The 17,250-nt window shown below is 45.3% G+C and overlaps 4 protein-coding genes across 8 annotated transcripts in view; 2 read left to right on the forward strand and 2 right to left on the reverse strand.

The window, feature by feature from the left end:
* The window catches only part of kpna5 (karyopherin alpha 5 (importin alpha 6)), a 73,025-nt gene extending 69,705 nt beyond the window's left edge, over window positions 1-3,320 (reverse strand). The window contains exons 1-5 of the mRNA XM_067238036.1: window positions 3,211-3,320; window positions 2,483-2,616; window positions 2,154-2,255; window positions 1,778-1,877; window positions 1,582-1,676 (exon numbers count right to left, since the gene is read on the reverse strand). Of these exons, the coding sequence (XP_067094137.1) occupies window positions 1,582-1,676; window positions 1,778-1,877; window positions 2,154-2,255; window positions 2,483-2,616; window positions 3,211-3,214 (435 nt within the window). The 5' untranslated portion in view covers window positions 3,215-3,320. The remainder of the gene's footprint in view (window positions 1-1,581; window positions 1,677-1,777; window positions 1,878-2,153; window positions 2,256-2,482; window positions 2,617-3,210) is intronic.
* A 366-nt stretch (window positions 3,321-3,686) lies between these two features.
* Window positions 3,687-11,103, forward strand: zufsp (zinc finger containing ubiquitin peptidase 1). Of its 3 annotated transcripts, none has more exons than XM_067238198.1 (11): window positions 3,687-4,459; window positions 4,570-4,668; window positions 4,810-4,878; window positions 5,228-5,347; window positions 8,108-8,199; window positions 8,415-8,583; window positions 9,203-9,391; window positions 9,938-10,103; window positions 10,250-10,413; window positions 10,626-10,852; window positions 10,956-11,103. In XM_067238198.1, the coding sequence occupies exons 1-11, from the start codon at window positions 3,802-3,804 to the stop codon at window positions 11,001-11,003; spliced, it is 2,001 nt and encodes a 666-aa protein (XP_067094299.1). In that variant the 5' UTR covers window positions 3,687-3,801; the 3' UTR covers window positions 11,004-11,103. The 3 variants fall into 3 exon arrangements, with proteins under 3 accessions (XP_067094299.1, XP_067094300.1, XP_067094302.1); XM_067238199.1 differs by having other exon boundaries at window positions 8,421-8,583; XM_067238201.1 differs by having other exon boundaries at window positions 4,810-4,869.
* Window positions 11,104-11,573: 470 nt separating this feature from the next.
* Window positions 11,574-15,249, forward strand: LOC136944117 (amine sulfotransferase-like). Of its 3 annotated transcripts, XM_067237728.1 has the most exons (8): window positions 11,574-11,792; window positions 12,228-12,375; window positions 12,713-12,767; window positions 13,053-13,261; window positions 13,734-13,860; window positions 14,001-14,095; window positions 14,243-14,423; window positions 14,599-15,249. In XM_067237728.1, exons 4-8 carry the CDS (start codon window positions 13,064-13,066, stop codon window positions 14,727-14,729), a joined length of 732 nt encoding a protein of 243 aa, XP_067093829.1. In that variant the 5' UTR covers window positions 11,574-11,792; window positions 12,228-12,375; window positions 12,713-12,767; window positions 13,053-13,063; the 3' UTR covers window positions 14,730-15,249. The 3 variants fall into 3 exon arrangements, with proteins under 3 accessions (XP_067093829.1, XP_067093827.1, XP_067093828.1); XM_067237726.1 differs by lacking the exon at window positions 12,713-12,767 and having other exon boundaries at window positions 12,214-12,375; XM_067237727.1 differs by lacking the exon at window positions 12,713-12,767.
* rwdd1 (RWD domain containing 1) lies at window positions 15,182-17,157 on the reverse strand. Its single transcript, XM_067237729.1, has 7 exons — window positions 16,980-17,157; window positions 16,684-16,749; window positions 16,422-16,552; window positions 16,120-16,263; window positions 15,761-15,893; window positions 15,561-15,623; window positions 15,182-15,479 (listed from the first exon to the last, which is right to left on the reverse strand). The coding sequence occupies exons 1-7, from the start codon at window positions 17,050-17,052 to the stop codon at window positions 15,367-15,369; spliced, it is 723 nt and encodes a 240-aa protein (XP_067093830.1). The 5' UTR covers window positions 17,053-17,157; the 3' UTR covers window positions 15,182-15,366.
* Between the last annotated feature and the right edge of the window lie 93 nt (window positions 17,158-17,250).

Raw genomic sequence — 17,250 nt, forward strand, 5'->3', positions numbered from 1 at the left:
AAATGTTCTCGTGTTCTACCAGCTAAATGTTCTCGTGTTCTACCAGCTAAATGTTCTCGTGTTCTACCAGCTAAATGTTCTCGTGTTCTACCAGCTAAATGTTCCCGTGTTCTACCAGCTAAATGTTCTCGTGTTCTACCAGCTAAATGTTCTCGTGTTCTACCAGCTAAATGTTCTCGTGTTCTACCAGCTAAATGTTCTCGTGTTCTACCAGCTAAATGTTCTCGTGTTCTACCAGCTAAATGTTCTCGTGTTCTACCAGCTGTATGTTGTATTCTACCAGCTAAATGTTCTCATATTCTACCAGCTAAATGTTCTTGTGTTCTACCTGAGCTGTATGTTGTGTTCTAACAGCTAAATGTTCTCATTTTCTACCAGCTAAATGTTCTTGTGTTCTACCTGAGCTGTATGTTCTCATGTTCTACCAGCTGTATGTTCTCATGTTCTACCAGCTGTATGTTCTCATGTTCTACCAGCTGTATGTTCTCATGTTCTACCAGCTGCATGTTCTCATGTTCTACCAGCTGTATGTTCTCATGTTCTACCAGCTAAATGTTCTCATGTTCTACCAGCTGTATGTTCTCATGTTCTACCAGCTGTATGTTCTCATGTTCTACCAGCTAAATGTTCTCGTGTTCTACCAGCTGTATGTTGTGTTTTATCAGCTAAATGTTCTCATGTTCTACCAGCTAAATGTTCTCGTGTTCTACCAGCTAAATGTTCTCGTGTTCTACCAGCTAAATGTTCTCGTGTTCTACCAGCTAAATGTTCTCGTGTTCTACCAGCTAAATGTTCTCGTGTTCTACCAGCTGTATGTTGTATTCTACCAGCTAAATGTTCTCATATTCTACCAGCTAAATGTTCTTGTGTTCTACCTGAGCTGTATGTTGTGTTCTAACAGCTAAATGTTCTCATTTTCTACCAGCTAAATGTTCTTGTGTTCTACCTGAGCTGTATGTTCTCATGTTCTACCAGCTGTATGTTCTCATGTTCTACCAGCTGTATGTTCTCATGTTCTACCAGCTAAATGTTCTCATGTTCTACCAGCTGCATGTTCTCATGTTCTACCAGCTGTATGTTCTCATGTTCTACCAGCTAAATGTTCTCATGTTCTACCAGCTGTATGTTCTCATGTTCTACCAGCTGTATGTTCTCATGTTCTACCAGCTAAATGTTCTCGTGTTCTACCAGCTGTATGTTCTGTTTTATCAGCTAAATGTTCTCATGTTCTACCAGCTAAATGTTCTCGTGTTCTACCAGCTAAATGTTCTTGTGTTCTACCAGCTAAATGTTCTTGTGTTCTACCAGCTAAATGTTCTCGTGTTCTACCAGCTAAATGTTCTCGTGTTCTACCAGCTGTATGTTGTATTCTACCAGCTAAATGTTCTCATATTCTACCAGCTAAATGTTCTTGTGTTCTACCTGAGCTGTATGTTGTGTTCTAACAGCTAAATGTTCTCATTTTCTACCAGCTAAATGTTCTTGTGTTCTACCTGAGCTGTATGTTGTGTTCTACCAGCTAAATGTTCTCATGTTCTACCAGCTAAATGTTCTTGTGTTCTACCAGCTGTATCCTCTCACCTGCAGGGTGCAGTTCTCACTCCTCTTCAGAAACTCCACAAACTTGGTGACCACACCAGGTGTGGCTATGACCTCATCAATGGGAGGGTTGGGCTCTGGACAGAGGCAGGAGCGTGATTAATCAATGAATTCATCAACCAAGGCATTCAGTGGTCAGTGAGTCAGGGTCATCATTAGTAAGCTTACAGAAGCATACCTTTTGACAGTAGTTTCCTAAATTTTTGCGTGGCGACAAGCTGTTGATCTGGATCCTCTGAGAACATCATCTGAATCATGTCTGGGGTGATCACACCCTCCTGTAAAAACACCAAACACAAAGAACACAACTGAATGAGATGACACAATGACAATGCGCACACACCAATTAGGGGCTGACAGAGAGACAGGTAGGGGCTGAGTGTGAGACAGGTATGGGCTTAGAGTGAGATAGTTAGGGGTTGAGAGACAGGTAGGGGCTGAGAGTGAGACCAGTTTGGGCTGAGAGTGAGACGGGTAGGGGTTTAGAGACCGGTAGGGGCTGACAGTGACACACGTAGGGGTTGACAGTCAGACAGGTATAGGCTCAGACTTACACCTGAGACTGGTACAGTTGAGCTGACATCTGGATCCTGGATGGGACATTCCAACATCGACTCCTCGCCCGCAGGCACACACACATTCCTCCTTTTAAATAACTGTAGGAAAAAACAAAAGATCACAATGACTATGATAAAACCTGCTCCAAACCCAGGGTTACATCCCTCATTGGGTCACTTATACTGCTTAATATTCTTCTTAAGTGATGTCCAATTTTGGGTTAGTATAGCTATATGAGGATAGCACAGGGCACTCTAGACGAGTGTGTGGGCATATAACACAGTCGTCAGAAAGGACCAGGTGTAGAAACAACAAGCTACACCACCTGCTCCTCTCGCTTCTGTTTGCGGAGCTGAATGCCCTCTTCCTCCCTTCTCCGGCGCATCTCCTGCGGGTTAAGGGCTTTGTTCTTGTAGCTCTTCATCCTACAGTTATCCTTCCCTGGGCTCGCCATGGCGTCTAAGAGAAAAGACAGCCAGATATAATCAAGACCACCGTGAGACGAGAGAAGAAACGTACAATAGTTTTAGTTACAGAGACAGCTGTCAACACAGTGGAAACCGGTCAGACCACATGAGCTGGCTCATAGATATTACCAGCGGTTAGCATCTACTAGCTAGCTAGGGCCTAGTCTAGCTTGGTGGGAGCTTGCGTAGCTAGCGCCATCTAGTAGCTTACGACGTAGCAAGCTAGCCTACACAACTTAGCCAGCTTATGCTAGTTAGCTAGCTAACGACGTTTAGACTAATCACGCCTGCAAAGACCGGTTGTTTGATGTATAAACACAAATCTGTATAGAACCAATATATAAAATAACATTACGATAGGTAATCCAGCAACGTTTACATCAAGCAAATTAATCAATCCCATAAAGATATTTTTTTCTGAGAAGCTATCCTGTTAGCCTAGGTAACCCTTTTCAACACAACACACCCCTCTGCATTGCCGTCCGGCTTTTTCATGCCAAGCAAGCAATCACAACATGCAGTCAAATGACCTGTTGTGTAGGAGTAGCAGCAAGTAAGTACAGTGTGCAGATCACATCACTCTTACCCATTTAAGATGACAAATCTCAGGGAAATGTATATGTTTAGATATTCTTCTTTGACACAAGCTCCCCCTGTACTACAGCTGAGAGCAATATGGCGCCCTGTGTCGGTCGCTTATTTCCCAGTAACCCCCTCAACAACCACTGACGTCAAATCCGTCAGCTGGCAGCTGGCACTGAAAGCACACTCGTCTGCGATCACCGGGTAATCTTGCAAGGCACCCGGATTCAGTGTATATCAAATTAAATAATGATCTACGTATAACTTTGGCATTAACGTATGCAAATATACGTGTAATTTATAATTCCCTAAAGGTAGTTAGAATAAGAATGTAATAATTTTGTATTTCCACTTTAAAGCGATAACCCGTCTGTGACTACAGGACTATGTCCATGTCGGTTACGACAAAACGAGGAATTCCACTAACAAGGCATGTAGCTGTGTGAGCTAGTTTGTTGTCTGTGAATGAAAAGTGAAAGGCATTGCCTATCGTTGTAAACTACTGCCGAAGGAACAGGCAACGGGCACGTACATGGTTTAACATTCGCTATATGCTTCGACGCAGTTCAGTCTTCAGTGTGTTCCCAGAGAAGAAATGTTGGTGTGTGAAATTTGTGGCCAGCAGGTTATCTTGGAAGAGGACATGAGAACCCATATCCTGCTCACACACATAGAGAACAAGATTACCTGTCCTTTCTGTTGCCTCTCCGGCGTCTCTTATGATGAACTCAAATTCCACATCAACACGGCGCATCCTGAGAGTCAAGACCAAGGATCTGCTGATGCAGCAGAAACAGCTCACATACTCGGCAGCGTGTCCAACTACAGTCCCACCAAAACGGTTCGTCAAGCCAAGGGTCAGTCTGAGCGTTGTGAAGGGGCTGCTGCAGCTAAAGCTAGCATATATGACACCACCATCGAGCATACATCCACGTCTCTAGGAACTACCTCTGCTAACATAGGCACTGCACCTGTTGTCGGAACGAGACCCACGCCAGAAGTCTCTCCAGTAATGGCTTCAAGCCAGACTCCATGCAGTCTGACGAGACAACCCCTAACCAAGACTCTTGATCCCCAATCGAAGACTTCTAAGCCCCTAACCAAGATTCCCAATCCCCAAGCCAAGACTCCTATCCTGCTAGCTAAGAATCCTGACTGCAAATGGTCAAGCCACTGTGAGGTAGAAGGGGAAGGGGGAACCAGAGAAGAGCACAGCAAGGCAAAACAGAAGCGCCTCGCCTCGCCTAGAAAAGGTGGAGTGAACGTATTGACGTTTGATAGGCCTAACTGGTAAATGGATACATGCTTTGGTCTGTCTCCTCCTCAACCGTATGAATCTGGGCCTGTTTGTTTTGTCTTTTAGGCAAGCAGTTTCCATGTCCTATTTGTTCCCTGGTCTGCAGTGACTGCTCCATCCTACAGGAACATGTGGAGTTGCACCTGCAGGAACCAAGTCCAGAAGGTGCTGTAACCGTTGACCAGCCCTGTAGAGTACAAGCACTCGATGGTACAGCCTGTACAGCAGGCCTCATACCATAGACATGCACTGGCCGTAGTCTGGGGGAGAATAACCTTAAGATGACTGTACTGTCTCTGCCTGCAGTGGTCACCCAGGGAGCGGCGTCTTCATCATCATCACCAGACAAGGAGTCACCATCATCCAGTAACAGAGGTTCATCCTACTCTTCCTTTTCCACTTTTTCACTGTCCTCCTCTTCTTTTTCTCTCCATCCCTTTCCTCCTGTTTGTTTAATGAGCAACTGTATGACTTGGCCAAACTCACTCCTCAAGTATACAGACCACCCACACCAGCAGAATAGCTAGCTTTTTGTTGGCGTAGCTGGTAGTGGTCGCGCTTGCGGAATTGGGGGTGCTGAGTTCGAGCACAGTGACGGGTGGTTGGGACGTGCGTGCACTGCCGACGAAGCTTGCGCAATCACGTCATATTGTGTCTCCATGCTTCCCCAGGGGAGGGCAAATGTATTCACGATGAACCTCTGTGTGTTTGGGCCCGCGTCCAGGTGGAGGCCGGCTGGAGTGTCCTCTGTGTTCTCTGGTGTGTGAGGACAGCTCCTCACTACAGGAGCATGTGGATCTGCACCTGGAGTACAACGCTGACACAGCCATAGACACCTCTACAGGTACACACACCTTTCCATTTCCATTTATGCATTTAGCAGACGCTTTTATCCAAAGCGACTTCCAAGAGAGAGTTTTACAAAAGTGCATAGGTCACTGATCATAACAACGAGATAGCCCCAAACATTGCGGGTAGCCAAACATGAAGCATACATTGTGAAACCAAATAAGTCCCAAAGGGAAGACCAATAAGAGCATGTAGTTAGAGAAGTTACATTTAAACATCAAGAACCTCAAAAGTGCAAGAGTGTACCTGTGGAAAAAGCAAGCAACAATAATATATTTCACAGCAATAATTTAATAATTATTATTTTAAGACAGTTACAACAAACCAACAAGAGCAACAAGTGTCTCAACAAGTGCTTGGACTAGCAGCTGGGTGAAATCCTCAGACAGGTATCTCCTGATCTTCCGGATGTTGTAGAGGGTGAATCTACATGACAGGGAGACCGCAGCAATGTTGGCTGTGAGGGAGACCTCGTCATCCATGGTCACCCCGAGGTTCCTGGCAGAGGATGAAGGGGTCACCGTCGCCGATCCCAGGGTGATTGAGAGATCGTGGGAGATGGAGGGTTTGGCCGGGATGACGAGGAGTTCTGTTTTGGCTAGGTTCAGCTGGAGGTTGTGCTTGGTCATCCAGGCGGAGATAGCAGCTTAGTTATTAGGGATTGGGGGGGGGGAGTCAGGTGGCTGAGCGGTGAGGGAGTCGGGCTAGTAATCTGAAGGTTGCCGGTTCGTTTCCCCGGCCGTGAAAAATGACGTTGTGTCCTTGGGCAAGGCACTTCACCCTACTTGCTTCGGGGGGAATGTCCCTGTACTTACTGTAAGTCGCTCTGGATAAGAGCGTCTGCTAAATGACTAAATGTAAATGTAATGTAATGTAATTGATTCACATACAGTCAGGTCCATAAATATTTGGACATTGACACAATTTTCATCATTTTGGCTCTGTATACCACCACAATGGATTTGAAATGAAACAATCAAGATGTGCTTTAAGTGCAGACTTTCAGCTTTTAATTTCAGGGTATTTACATCCAAATCAGGTGTACGGTGTAGGAATTACAACACATTTGATATGTGGCCCCCCCCTTTTTAAGGGACCAAAAGTAATTGGACAATTGGCTGCTCAGCTGTTCCATGGCCAGGTGTATGTTATTCCCTCATAAAGGGAGTTCGTTATTTCATTGACAAGGAGCAGATAAAAGGTCTAGAGTTCATTTCAAGTATGGTATTTGTGTTTGGAATCTGTTGCTGTCAACTCTCAATATGAAGTCCAAAGAGCTGTCACCATCAGTGAAGCAAGCTATCATTAGGCTGAAAAATCAAAACAAACCTATCAGAGATAGCAAAAACATTAGGTGTGGCCAAATAAACTGTTTGGTACATTCTTAAAAAGAAAGAATGCACTGGTGAGCTCAGCAACACCAAAAGACCCGGAAGACCACGGAAAACAACTGTGGTGGATGACAGAAGAATTCTTTCCCTGGTGAAGAAAAACCCCTTCACAACAGTTGGCCAGATCAAGAACACTCTCCAGGAGGTAGGCGTATCTGTGTCAAAGTCAACAATTAAGAGAAGACTTCACCAGAGTAAATACAGAGGGTTCACCACAAGATGTAAACCATTGGTGAGTCTCAAAAACAGGAAGACCAGATTAGAGTTTGCCAAAAAACATCTAAAAGAGCCTGTACAGTTCTGGAACAACATCCTATGGACAGATGACACCAAGATCAACTTGTACCAGAATGATGGGAAGAGAAGAGTATGGAGAAGGGAAGGAACTGCTCATGATCCAAAGCATACCACCTCATCAGTGAAGCATGGTGGAGGTAGTGTTATGGCGTGGGCATGTATGGCTGCCAATGGAACTGGTTCCCTTGTATTTATCGATGATGTGACTGCTGACAAAAGCAGTAGGATGAATTCTGAAGTGTTTCGGGCAATATTATCTGCTCAGATTCAGCCAAATGCTTCAGAACTCATAGGACGGCGCTTCACAGTGCAGATGGACAATGACCCGAAGCATACTGCGAAAGCAACCAAAGAGTTTTTTAAGGCAAAGAAGTGGCCAAGTCAATCACCTGACCTAAATCCAATTGAGCATGCATTTCACTTGCTAAAGACAAAACTGAAGGGAAAATGCCCCAAGAACAAGCAGGAACTGAAGACAGTAGAGGCCTGGCAGAGCATCACCAGGGACGAAACCCAGCGTCTGGTGATGTCTATGGGTTCCAGACTTCAGGCTGTCATTGACTGCAAAGGATTTGCAACCAAGTATTAAAAGTGACAATTAGATTTATGATTATGTTAGTTTGTCCAATTATTTTTGGTCCCTTAAAAAGGGGGGGGCCACATATAAAATGTGTTGTAATTCCTACACCGTTCACCTGATTTGGATGTAAATACCCTGAAATTAAAGCTGAAAGTCTGCACTTAAAGCACATCTTGATTGTTTCATTTCAAATCCATTGTGGTGGTATACAGAGCCAAAATGATGAAAATTGTGTCGATGTCCAAATATTTATGGACCTGACTGTATGAATCGCGATTCAGTCTTCTAGCGATTCACATTGATTCACAAATCAAAAAAATCGTGAATCGATTTTTAATCGAATTGTGACCCCAAGGATCGATTAGAATCGTGAGGTACCAAAAGATTCCCACCCCTATTAGTTATGGTTAGGGTTAATTAGATTTAGGGTAGAGTTAGTTCATGTTAGATCATGTTAGGGTTAGTTAAGGTGTCCTGATGGTTGCAGACCTAAGGCTGGCCCGAAGGCTCCAGGAAGAGGAGGAGCAGAGGAGCCAGCAGCTGGCCAATCAGGAGGCAGACGACTTCAAGAAGCTGCAGGTTATTACTACCGATATTATCGTCCTGTAATACTGTCTACTATACCTGTAGGTGTAGGTTTTCTCTGTGTACATATGTATGTTTGGGTGTGTGTAGGGGGGAGGTTACTTATGGTCCTATAAGTAATTAGCATGTTCATACATTTTCCTCACTTTGAGGTTGGACTCTCTCTATAACCTCTGTGTGTGTGTGTGTGTGCGTGTGTGTGTATGCAGAAGCAGTTTGGGCTGGACGGCGGTGGAGGTTACCGCAGGCAGATGGAGAAGAATCTGGAGAGAGCTGTGTCTCGGGGTCAGATGGTCCCCGCTGAGTTCCACTCGAAAAAAGCACAGATGATGGAGTCTCTGTCCTCAGGACTCGATGACGGACGGACCCGAACACCGGGTCTGTGTGTGTGTGTATATGTATGTCTGTGGAAGGGTGTCAGTAGGAGTGATTAATCTGGGGGGGAGGCAGGGTTGGATGAAAGTCACTTGACCATTTCCAAAGAACATTGATTGCACAAACATCACGGTGATCTGTTCTGGCTGCGTGTACTGAGAGTTCAACCACACTAGCAGTCCCTGAGGCCTGACTGTGTTGAGCACACGCTGTCCAATAATGTCCCACAAACACAAAATATTTCAGTTGAGAAAGATTTGAGAGAAACATGTGTTCGGAGGAAACTCATCCACGTTGATTATTAGTTTTACCATGTGTGTGTTCTTACTCTACACGAGACTCCCAGGGGGGACATGGTCAGTTATTCTTCTCAGACCAGAGAGGAAGTCAGGGATCATTTAAGGATGCCGTTTCGTGACTTCCAGAACAACAACATTATTAGCCATGTCAGCTATCCTCAGTGTAGCATAATGGGAGGGGGGGGGTGAGATTAGTGCTTTGCCCATGGGCACAATGACACCAATGGCCACGTAAAGACCAGCAACACTCATCCAGCCAACCCAAGTGTCTTCTTACAGTGTTGAACGAGGGATTCGAACCTTTGTGTGTTTGTCTGTGTCAGGTCTGCTGGGGGCCTTGTACGCGTGGTACCAGAGGGAGGCCGGGGACTGCGTCCAGGTGTGGCTGTGTGCCGACACTGACCACTTCTGCTCCTCGGAGGGGGACAGGGGCTGGGGGTGTGGCTACAGGAACTTCCAGATGCTTCTGTCTTGTCTGAATAGAGCAGAGCCTTATGCCACCCGTATCTCAGGTGCAGACAAACACTCCTATAAGCACACTCTCTCACACACACACACACGGCTGGATACACACACATATACACTATATTGCCAAAAGTATTCACTCAGCTATCCAAATCATTGTATTCAGGTGCACAAAGCAAGGGCCATAAAGACATGGATGAGCGAGTTTAGTGTGGAAGAACTTGGCCTGCACAGAGTCCTGACCTCAACCCAATAGAATACCTTTGGGATGAATTAGAGCGGAGACTGTGAGCCAGGCCTTCTCGTCCAACATCTGTCTGACCTCACAAATGCACCTCGCAAATGAAGTTCCCACAATTGTGGAAAGCCTTCCTGGAAGAGTTGAAGCTGTTATAGCTGCATAGGGTGGGCTGACATATGAAATCCTATGGTTTAAGAATGGGATGTCACTCACGTTCATATGTGTGTGAAGGCAGACGAGCGAATACTTTTGGCAATATAGTGTATATGTATATATATATATATATCCTGTCTTTTACTAAGGTAAACAAACCCCTCTCATCCTGACATATTTCTTCCTCCTCGTCCGCTAGACGGGTCAAATCCCAGCATCCCCAGGGTGCAGCGTATGATCGAGGCGGCGTGGAGGGAGGGGCTAGACCCACAGGGGGCGTCGCACTTCAACGAGCGTCTGCAAGGCACACGGGCCTGGATCGGAGCCACAGAGATCTACTCTCTGCTTACGTCACTGGGTGTCAGGTTAGAACCTTGTCCGTCCTGAGAGTGGGGTTAGAAACGAGCCTATCCTGGGGGTCACCTGTCTACCCAGTCTACCTACTGTGTTCCTCATGGATGCGACACTCCTAAGTTGGCCATGTTCTCTACTGTCTGTCCTGTTCTCACAGAGCCCGCATCATAGACTTCCACCAGCCCAGCGGCCCCGGGAACACACACCCCAGGCTGTTTGACTGGGTCAAGCAGTACTTCTCCAGCCCCACCAGGGGGGGTTCCAGGCTTCCCCCCCGGGTGGTGAAGACCCCCCAGCCCCCCATCTACCTGCAGCACCAAGGTAGGAGTCGTACAAGACAGAACACCATGCTCCACAGGCAAGAAACTCACCAAGACCACATTATAACAAACGTACTGTAAACAAGGATGTGGCAGAGGCCTTTGAGGATCTACTGCAATTCTGGGAGCCGAGCTGAACCCAGAATTACACAGGTGTCTGTGTACTCACATGTGTTTTACATGTGTTCGTGTCTGTGTGTGTGTGTCCAAAAGGCCACAGTCGTTCCATTGTGGGCCTGGAGCAGAGGAGGAACGGTACTCTGTGTGTGCTGCTACTGGACCCAGGCTGTTCCCCCGGCGACGTGAGGAAGCTGCTGACCAGAGACGCCGGCTCCGCCCTTACCGCTGTCAGACGCCTCAGGAAGTTCCCTGGCAACCTGAAGCACCAGCAGTACCAGGTGGTGGCTGCAGAGGGCGTGCTTTCTCCTGAGGAGCAGCAGGTGAGCTCAGCTGACAAACCTGGTTATACCAGGTTAGCGAAGCTGAAAGCATTTAGAATATGTAATCGGCTAATGCATTACACTGGTGTGTTTCGTTTTTCAGACCCGCATCTTAAACTCCAGAACCTTGCGTGCAGAAAGGATACCTTGAAGCTGGTGTCTCTTCTAACTATGGGGATTTATTTTCATTCTGTCTGTCTTTTAACATCAGTTGATTTTTATATTAAGGAATAAATTGTGTTTTTTAATTATTTCTTTGTGAGTCTTTCTTTTGTCCTGTTCGCCTCTGTTTGAGGGGACTTCAAACAGAGGCGATTCTAGGTTTTAAAACTGGGTGTGCAAAGGGTAGTGAAATGCTCAAAATTAATACTAGATCTTCAAATTAATCATGAGAGTACAACAAACCATGATAGAACGTACAACTCTGACGTCACTTAAAATGAGATAGGCATATCCTGGTGTATCGGCTTTTAGCTTTTCTGTTACTTTTGAGCAGTGAGAACTATTGAAAGTTCCATCAAGGAATGACCCATTAACCGAGTCTAACGTTGTAGATGGTGTCACCCGGAAAATTTATATTATTGCACTTGGCCACATTCAAATATAAAAATCGGCGGTGGGAAACTTTGGATGCACCCCTTATCAATATAGCATACGGATCCATGAATCATCCCCTCCTACGAAAAAGGGTGTGTTTGGCCACTTGCAGTTAAAACGGCACGCAATCGATTTCACATTGAATTTGTGACCGAAGTCCGTTTGCAAAACAATACCGACAAATACATTTGGCTTTGCTTTGCGCACTATTTGTCTGATTCTGCAAGTTTTATCAACAACGTGAAGTGACACTTGGCTTACAGGAGCACAGAGGAAATCAGTGATTTAGAACGACGCCCAGACTCAAACGGACAAGACACCGAGGTCACCTGGACAATGGCAGGTAAGTGTGCTGCGCGCAGCCACTGTGCGCTCTCGGGGGTTAAACAAATGGGATTGTTTATAGGAAAGCAATTTAAATTCACACTGAATTGTCTAATATGTTACACTGACTATTCTCTTTAACATGAGGAGTTAACTCAATGTTCTAGTGTTTTGTCTGTGTTGAAAGCCTGTGTTCTGTCATGATTTATCTCAATGGCAATACGCCTCTATAACGAACTAAAAATAATATGTGGGTGGTGATTATGACAACAAATGCAGCATGCTGAAAAAAACAGTTCCCTCTTGCCTCTTATTTATCAAAAAAAGAACAAATGCTGCTACATGATGAAAACAGATTGAAGCAACTGGTATCTAGCAAATCAATTCTGTGCACATGCCAAATGTTTTGTACATTCACTGTCTTTGTCTAAACTTGTAAGATCCCACACAACAGACAGACCCCAAGGACTCGGAGAACAAGCTAGTGCCACACAGAAACTTCAACCTGATCACGGGGATCCACTCTCCAGAGGAAGTGGACCGGATCCAGAACTGGGAGATCCGAGACTCTGACGTATTTGCCATCACATATCCCAAGTCAGGTGAGGTGAAGATCTTGTGAGACCTGACCAATCTTGAAGCCTATAAGGCTTGCCTGTTATCTTGCAGCCCACCGTCATGCAGTATAAGTTTAGCCCACTGAAATGTAAGATACAAGGGCAGCCAACTGAAATGTAATTTAAGACTAAAGCCCAAATGTGGAGCAAAATGTTAGTCTACTCCCAATCAGCAAACTCACAGTTTTTTGTATTTTTTTGAAAGAATGGACAGTGATGAAGTTAGAGAGGAAAACTGAACAGGAGAGAAGAGCTCAGTGTAGCTAGGGTTAGGTACAGAAAGGAATCTGAGGTGAAAGATGAGTCCCTTCGCTGGTTACAGATACCTCCTTGTCTGTGAGCTGTTTGTCTGGATCCAGCGCTCGACTAAACCAAAGGTAAACACTGCCAGCTTCACTCCATAAGCGGAATGTAAAACGTCCTGTTTTCTTTTCTTTTACTATCTTTGCTAGGTCATCTATCTGTGCGACAGAGATCTCATCTGTAAACAGTCAGGTTTGGACATGGTGATGCTGGGACTCCCAGTCGGTCAAATCTGTTTTGAAAAGACTGGAGAGTAGAGAGAGTTTAGATGAAACAGCACAGGAAAAGGGCCCCTTCCTGTTGATGTTCAGCTAGACTGGGAAAGCTGATCCCTGGATAACCTCTGCTCTGATCACCAGGGACAATCTGGATGCAGCAGATTCTCCTCCTCATCCACTCCAAGGGCGATGTCACGGCAACCACTGGCCAGCTCAACTCTGACAGCGTCCCCTGGATCGAGCTGATGGGCAGCGAGAAGACGTTTGTCTGCGCCCCCTCCCCCAGGCTGCAAGTCTCCCACCTGCAGTACCGGTTCATGCCTCTAGGGCTGAGACAGAAGAGGGGCAAGGTCTGTCATGTATTGGAGCAGAACTGGTCACATCTGAGTGAGGAGTATCATAATACTCAGAACACTGGGCTTTAAGAGTAGAATATTGCTCCCTTAAATAGGATTTAATGATTTATCCAAAGAGAATACTAATTATTATTCACAGTTGTAAATACCATTGAAACACGATTTCAGTATTACTGCATTTTCTTTTTTTTTTACTTCCACCTGACTTCATGCACCAGAAAAATGGGGGCATAGATATATTTTTTTAACACTGCAGTAATCCAGTATTTCTGCAGTGTTTCTAAGGTAGATGCTCCCCTTTATGTCATTGTGTACATGCTAGTCATGCCATTAAACCTGCAGGCGTAGGGAGGAAAATCTTGTTTGAGCGTCACTAAGTCTACCCTAGGCCTTAATGTTGATGCATGCTTTTGTAAGCTCTTGGGTCTGCTGTGCTGACAGCCTCTCCCTGCCGGGCCTCCTGCAGGTGATCTATGTGGCCAGAAACCCTAAGGATGTTCTGGTCTCCTATTACCACTTCCACAAGTATGCCACTATGCTACAGACGCCAAAGAACTTTACTGAGTTCTTTGAGAATTTCATGGAGGGTAATGGTAAGGCCAATGGGATTTACATGATATGTTTGATTTGTGACAATGTGCCGTCCCGTTTGCTACTGCTGTGCATTTCCTTGTCTTAACTTGTGGATGATTTGGCAACTGCTGATTTGTTTCTGTGTATCTAATGTATGCAGTGTATGGGAACTGCTGGTTCGAGCACATCCAGACATGGTACTCTCACAGAGCAGAGATGAACTTCCTGTTCCTCAAGTATGAAGACATGGTCCAGGTACTGCAGCTACTAACCTCTACCCTAGATAACCCTAAAACAGAACCCTGCGGCTGCTTTGTATGCATATAGCTAACCAGGACAGTGCAGCACAGCTTTATACAGTCTGCATACAGCTAACCTCCGTGTGTGTGTGTGTGTGTGTAGGACCTGAGGTCGGTTGTGCGACAGATGTGTGTGTTCCTGGAGCAGGACCTGACGGAGGAGCAGGTGGGCAGGGTGGTGCAGAACAGCACCTTCAGCACCATGAAGCAGAATCCCCAGGCCAACTACAAGTGTGTGTCTGCTAGCCTACTTGACCACAGGGAGGGTACCTTCATGAGGAAAGGTATTGCTACAGGTCAAAGGTTGTCTGCTGAGGGTGTCGTGTAGGCATCAGACTCAGCCTAGTGAGCATGCTAGTCTAACTTATCATCGATAACTGTAGCCTATGGATCATCATAGAAGCATACTTAACAAAGGCCCAATCCTCAACTTGCTCTTTCATCTTCTGTGTGTTCTAGGTACCATCGGAGACTGGAAGAACAACTTCACAGTAGCCCAGAATGAGAAGTTTAACCGTGTATACCAGGAGAAGATGAAGGACTGGCCTCTCTCCTTTAAGTGGGACATTCATGATAACAGGACCATGTGATGTCATCACTGTTGGACACAAAGCTGTATAATGAGACCAGACATCTTTACTCCTAAGTCTACAAATTATTTATCTATATATCTGTCTTGTATTAAAATTGCTTTACAGATTTTAAGTTCCCAATATGCATTTTATATTCACAATATGCAGAGCTTTGTAATAATTACTAAATGGTATTTGGGATACGTACACTTTCTTTACTTTCACTCCTCAATGCACTTGCATTGTCTCTGTATATATTTTGTATATTATTGTAATGAATATAAAATAATGATAAAAAAACGAATCACCTATAAATCCAGTTGGTGTAGCCATCACAATACCCATTCAATACGCATTGCAATTATTATTGCTGATTCTCTGCTGCCCTCTATGGACCAACCAGAGTTTCTACAACTGTATGGTGATGGAATCTGGTCTATCATTGCAACACAGCACAAAGAGGACCAAGGTGAACACAAATTTGTTGGATTTAATGACATCACGATTGAAACTATAATAAAGAGCTATATGAATGCCCTTTGAACTGAATTAGTGAAGATGTGCGGCCAACCATTGTTAAAAGTTCATGTTGGGGGGAAAGAAAACATGGGAAGGTCTAGGGGGGCAGGGTCACACTTTTCAGTTGCTTCCTGGTTTAGTCTTCATCACTGCCGAGTTCCAAGGGGTTAAAGTCAGGGTCGTCCTCATCCAGATCCAGATCATCGATGTCTTGGAAGAGTGACTCATCCACCTCCACGTTGTTCCCAGCTGAAAAGATACAGGAGCACAGTTATACTACAGTAACACAACACTCACACACAGTCACACACACAGTATTAACATCCTTACAATCTTCAAGGAACTGTATGTCCGATGTGTCAAGATTGTGGTCTGTCTCAAAGAGCTTTTTCCCTGGAGGAGGAAGGAAAACAGAAGAAAACCGACAGGTCAGTTGGATGCCGGGTCAGTTTGTCGTTCTGACAGTGATGAGCTCACGGAGACAGAATGACAGCTCTGCATCTGCAGGTGGAACCGGGTCAGACACGCACCTGTGAGTTTTATCTTCCCTATCTGTTCCTCTTCCTTCTGACGTTTCTTCTTGAGCTCGTTCATCTCCAGCTCAAACCTGGCTTTCCATGCCAGAAAGTTCTCGATGGTGACCACCGTGCCTTGGAAGGCCACCTGTCCACCACACATACAGGGGCGCACACACACACACACACACACACACAACAATGGTTATTACAGCTACTAGAATAGAATGAAAGTTTCATTGTTGGTTAGTTGTGTCATGATGTGACAGTGTTTGATTGTGTGTTATTATAAAACACCATGCATCGTTCTAAGTGAAAGCCAAAACAGCTTAGTGTGTTCATCTAATACAATTTGAAACAGTTGTTATTTCAACCTTCTCAGCCTCCTCCGCCTCCGCATCCTTCCGTGACTGCTCTTCTTCTCGTCTGTTCTTTATCTGGTCGACGATTTCGTTGAGCTTCTCCTGGACAGCGTTCACCAGGGTGAAGATCATCACCATGCCGAGGTTCTCCTCTGCCTACAACATGGCCGTCAGAAGGGAGGGGTGGTCAGTCTGGGAGTCGCGATGACAGTGCCAGAAAAAGAGACTTCCGTCTGCAGCAGTAAGGCCAGACAGAAACGGCTTGATAGAAGAGACAGGCTGGCAGACAGAATCAGCTTGACAGCTAAACAGACCTGCTGATGTAGGAAGGACAGGATCTCCTCTGTGTCTGAGTCCTCCAGGTTCTCCTGCGAGAAGATCTCCCACAGAGGAGCCTCGTCTGGGTACTTCTCAACATAGGTAAACTTCAGGGTCACTTCTACCGCTGGGGTAGGAAAAGGAGGGAGGGAAAAACGTCTAGTCATATCACGTTCTAGAACCAATACATAACCGCCAGGCCTGCAAAACATGCTATAAAAAATACTGTCTTGCATGCCAGACACCGAGTTTACTTACTCTCATCGTTTTTCCCTGCATCTGACGTCACCGTGATGGTGAAACTCGTGGGTATCTCTGATAGCACTGCAGCAGGGCAGACAAACCACAGTTAACATTCATAATCGGGCAACACAATGAGTTATAGGTTTCATAACTAGCTTCTTTAGCTGACTACCCAGTTAGACAGCTACATATGGTTTGAAGCTAGCACTTCTTGATTGCATGTGACAACTCGTAAACGTTACGAGCTATGCTAGCCTGCTAACCAGCAGCCGACACACTCACTATTCAGCGCCCAAAGACGAAAAACAGACCTGTAAACGAATCCGGATAAATTGACTCAATAGCTTCCAGCTCGTTTCGCTGTTCTTCTGCGTAATCTGTCATTTTCTTCTATTTATCCATAAATTAGCTACTTATATCACTCCAGAGAGCAGACGTGTGCGTTCTCTGCTCGATAAGGCCCACCGGTAATTGATTACATCGAGCATTATTTTGTTTTGTCTGACCATGAAACAACCCATCAGTTGGCTATTAATTGTATCTCGTGATTAACGTACTTCCTTACTTTTTCAAACAAATCAG

The sequence above is a fragment of the Osmerus mordax genome, chromosome 6 (genome assembly GCF_038355195.1).
Source record: "Osmerus mordax isolate fOsmMor3 chromosome 6, fOsmMor3.pri, whole genome shotgun sequence".
Lineage (NCBI taxonomy): Eukaryota > Metazoa > Chordata > Actinopteri > Osmeriformes > Osmeridae > Osmerus > Osmerus mordax.

Coding starts and splice junctions, on each gene's coding strand:
- rwdd1 (XM_067237729.1), bottom strand. CDS start 17,052: ATGACAGATTACGCAGAAGAACAGCGAAACGAGCTGGAAGCTATTGAG. Junction 16,750..16,979: donor TTATCCGGATTCGTTTACAG/GTCTGTTTTTCG, acceptor GCCCTGCTGCAG/TGCTATCAGAGATACCCACG. Junction 15,480..15,560: donor CATACAGTTCCTTGAAGATT/GTAAGGATGTTA, acceptor GTATCTTTTCAG/CTGGGAACAACGTGGAGGTG.
- LOC136944117 (XM_067237726.1), top strand. Junction 12,376..13,052: donor CATCACATATCCCAAGTCAG/GTGAGGTGAAGA, acceptor TCTGATCACCAG/GGACAATCTGGATGCAGCAG. Junction 14,424..14,598: donor GGGTACCTTCATGAGGAAAG/GTATTGCTACAG, acceptor TGTGTGTTCTAG/GTACCATCGGAGACTGGAAG.
- zufsp (XM_067238198.1), top strand. CDS start 3,802: ATGTTGGTGTGTGAAATTTGTGGCCAGCAGGTTATCTTGGAAGAGGAC. Junction 4,879..5,227: donor ACCATCATCCAGTAACAGAG/GTTCATCCTACT, acceptor GCCCGCGTCCAG/GTGGAGGCCGGCTGGAGTGT. Junction 10,853..10,955: donor TTTCTCCTGAGGAGCAGCAG/GTGAGCTCAGCT, acceptor TTCGTTTTTCAG/ACCCGCATCTTAAACTCCAG.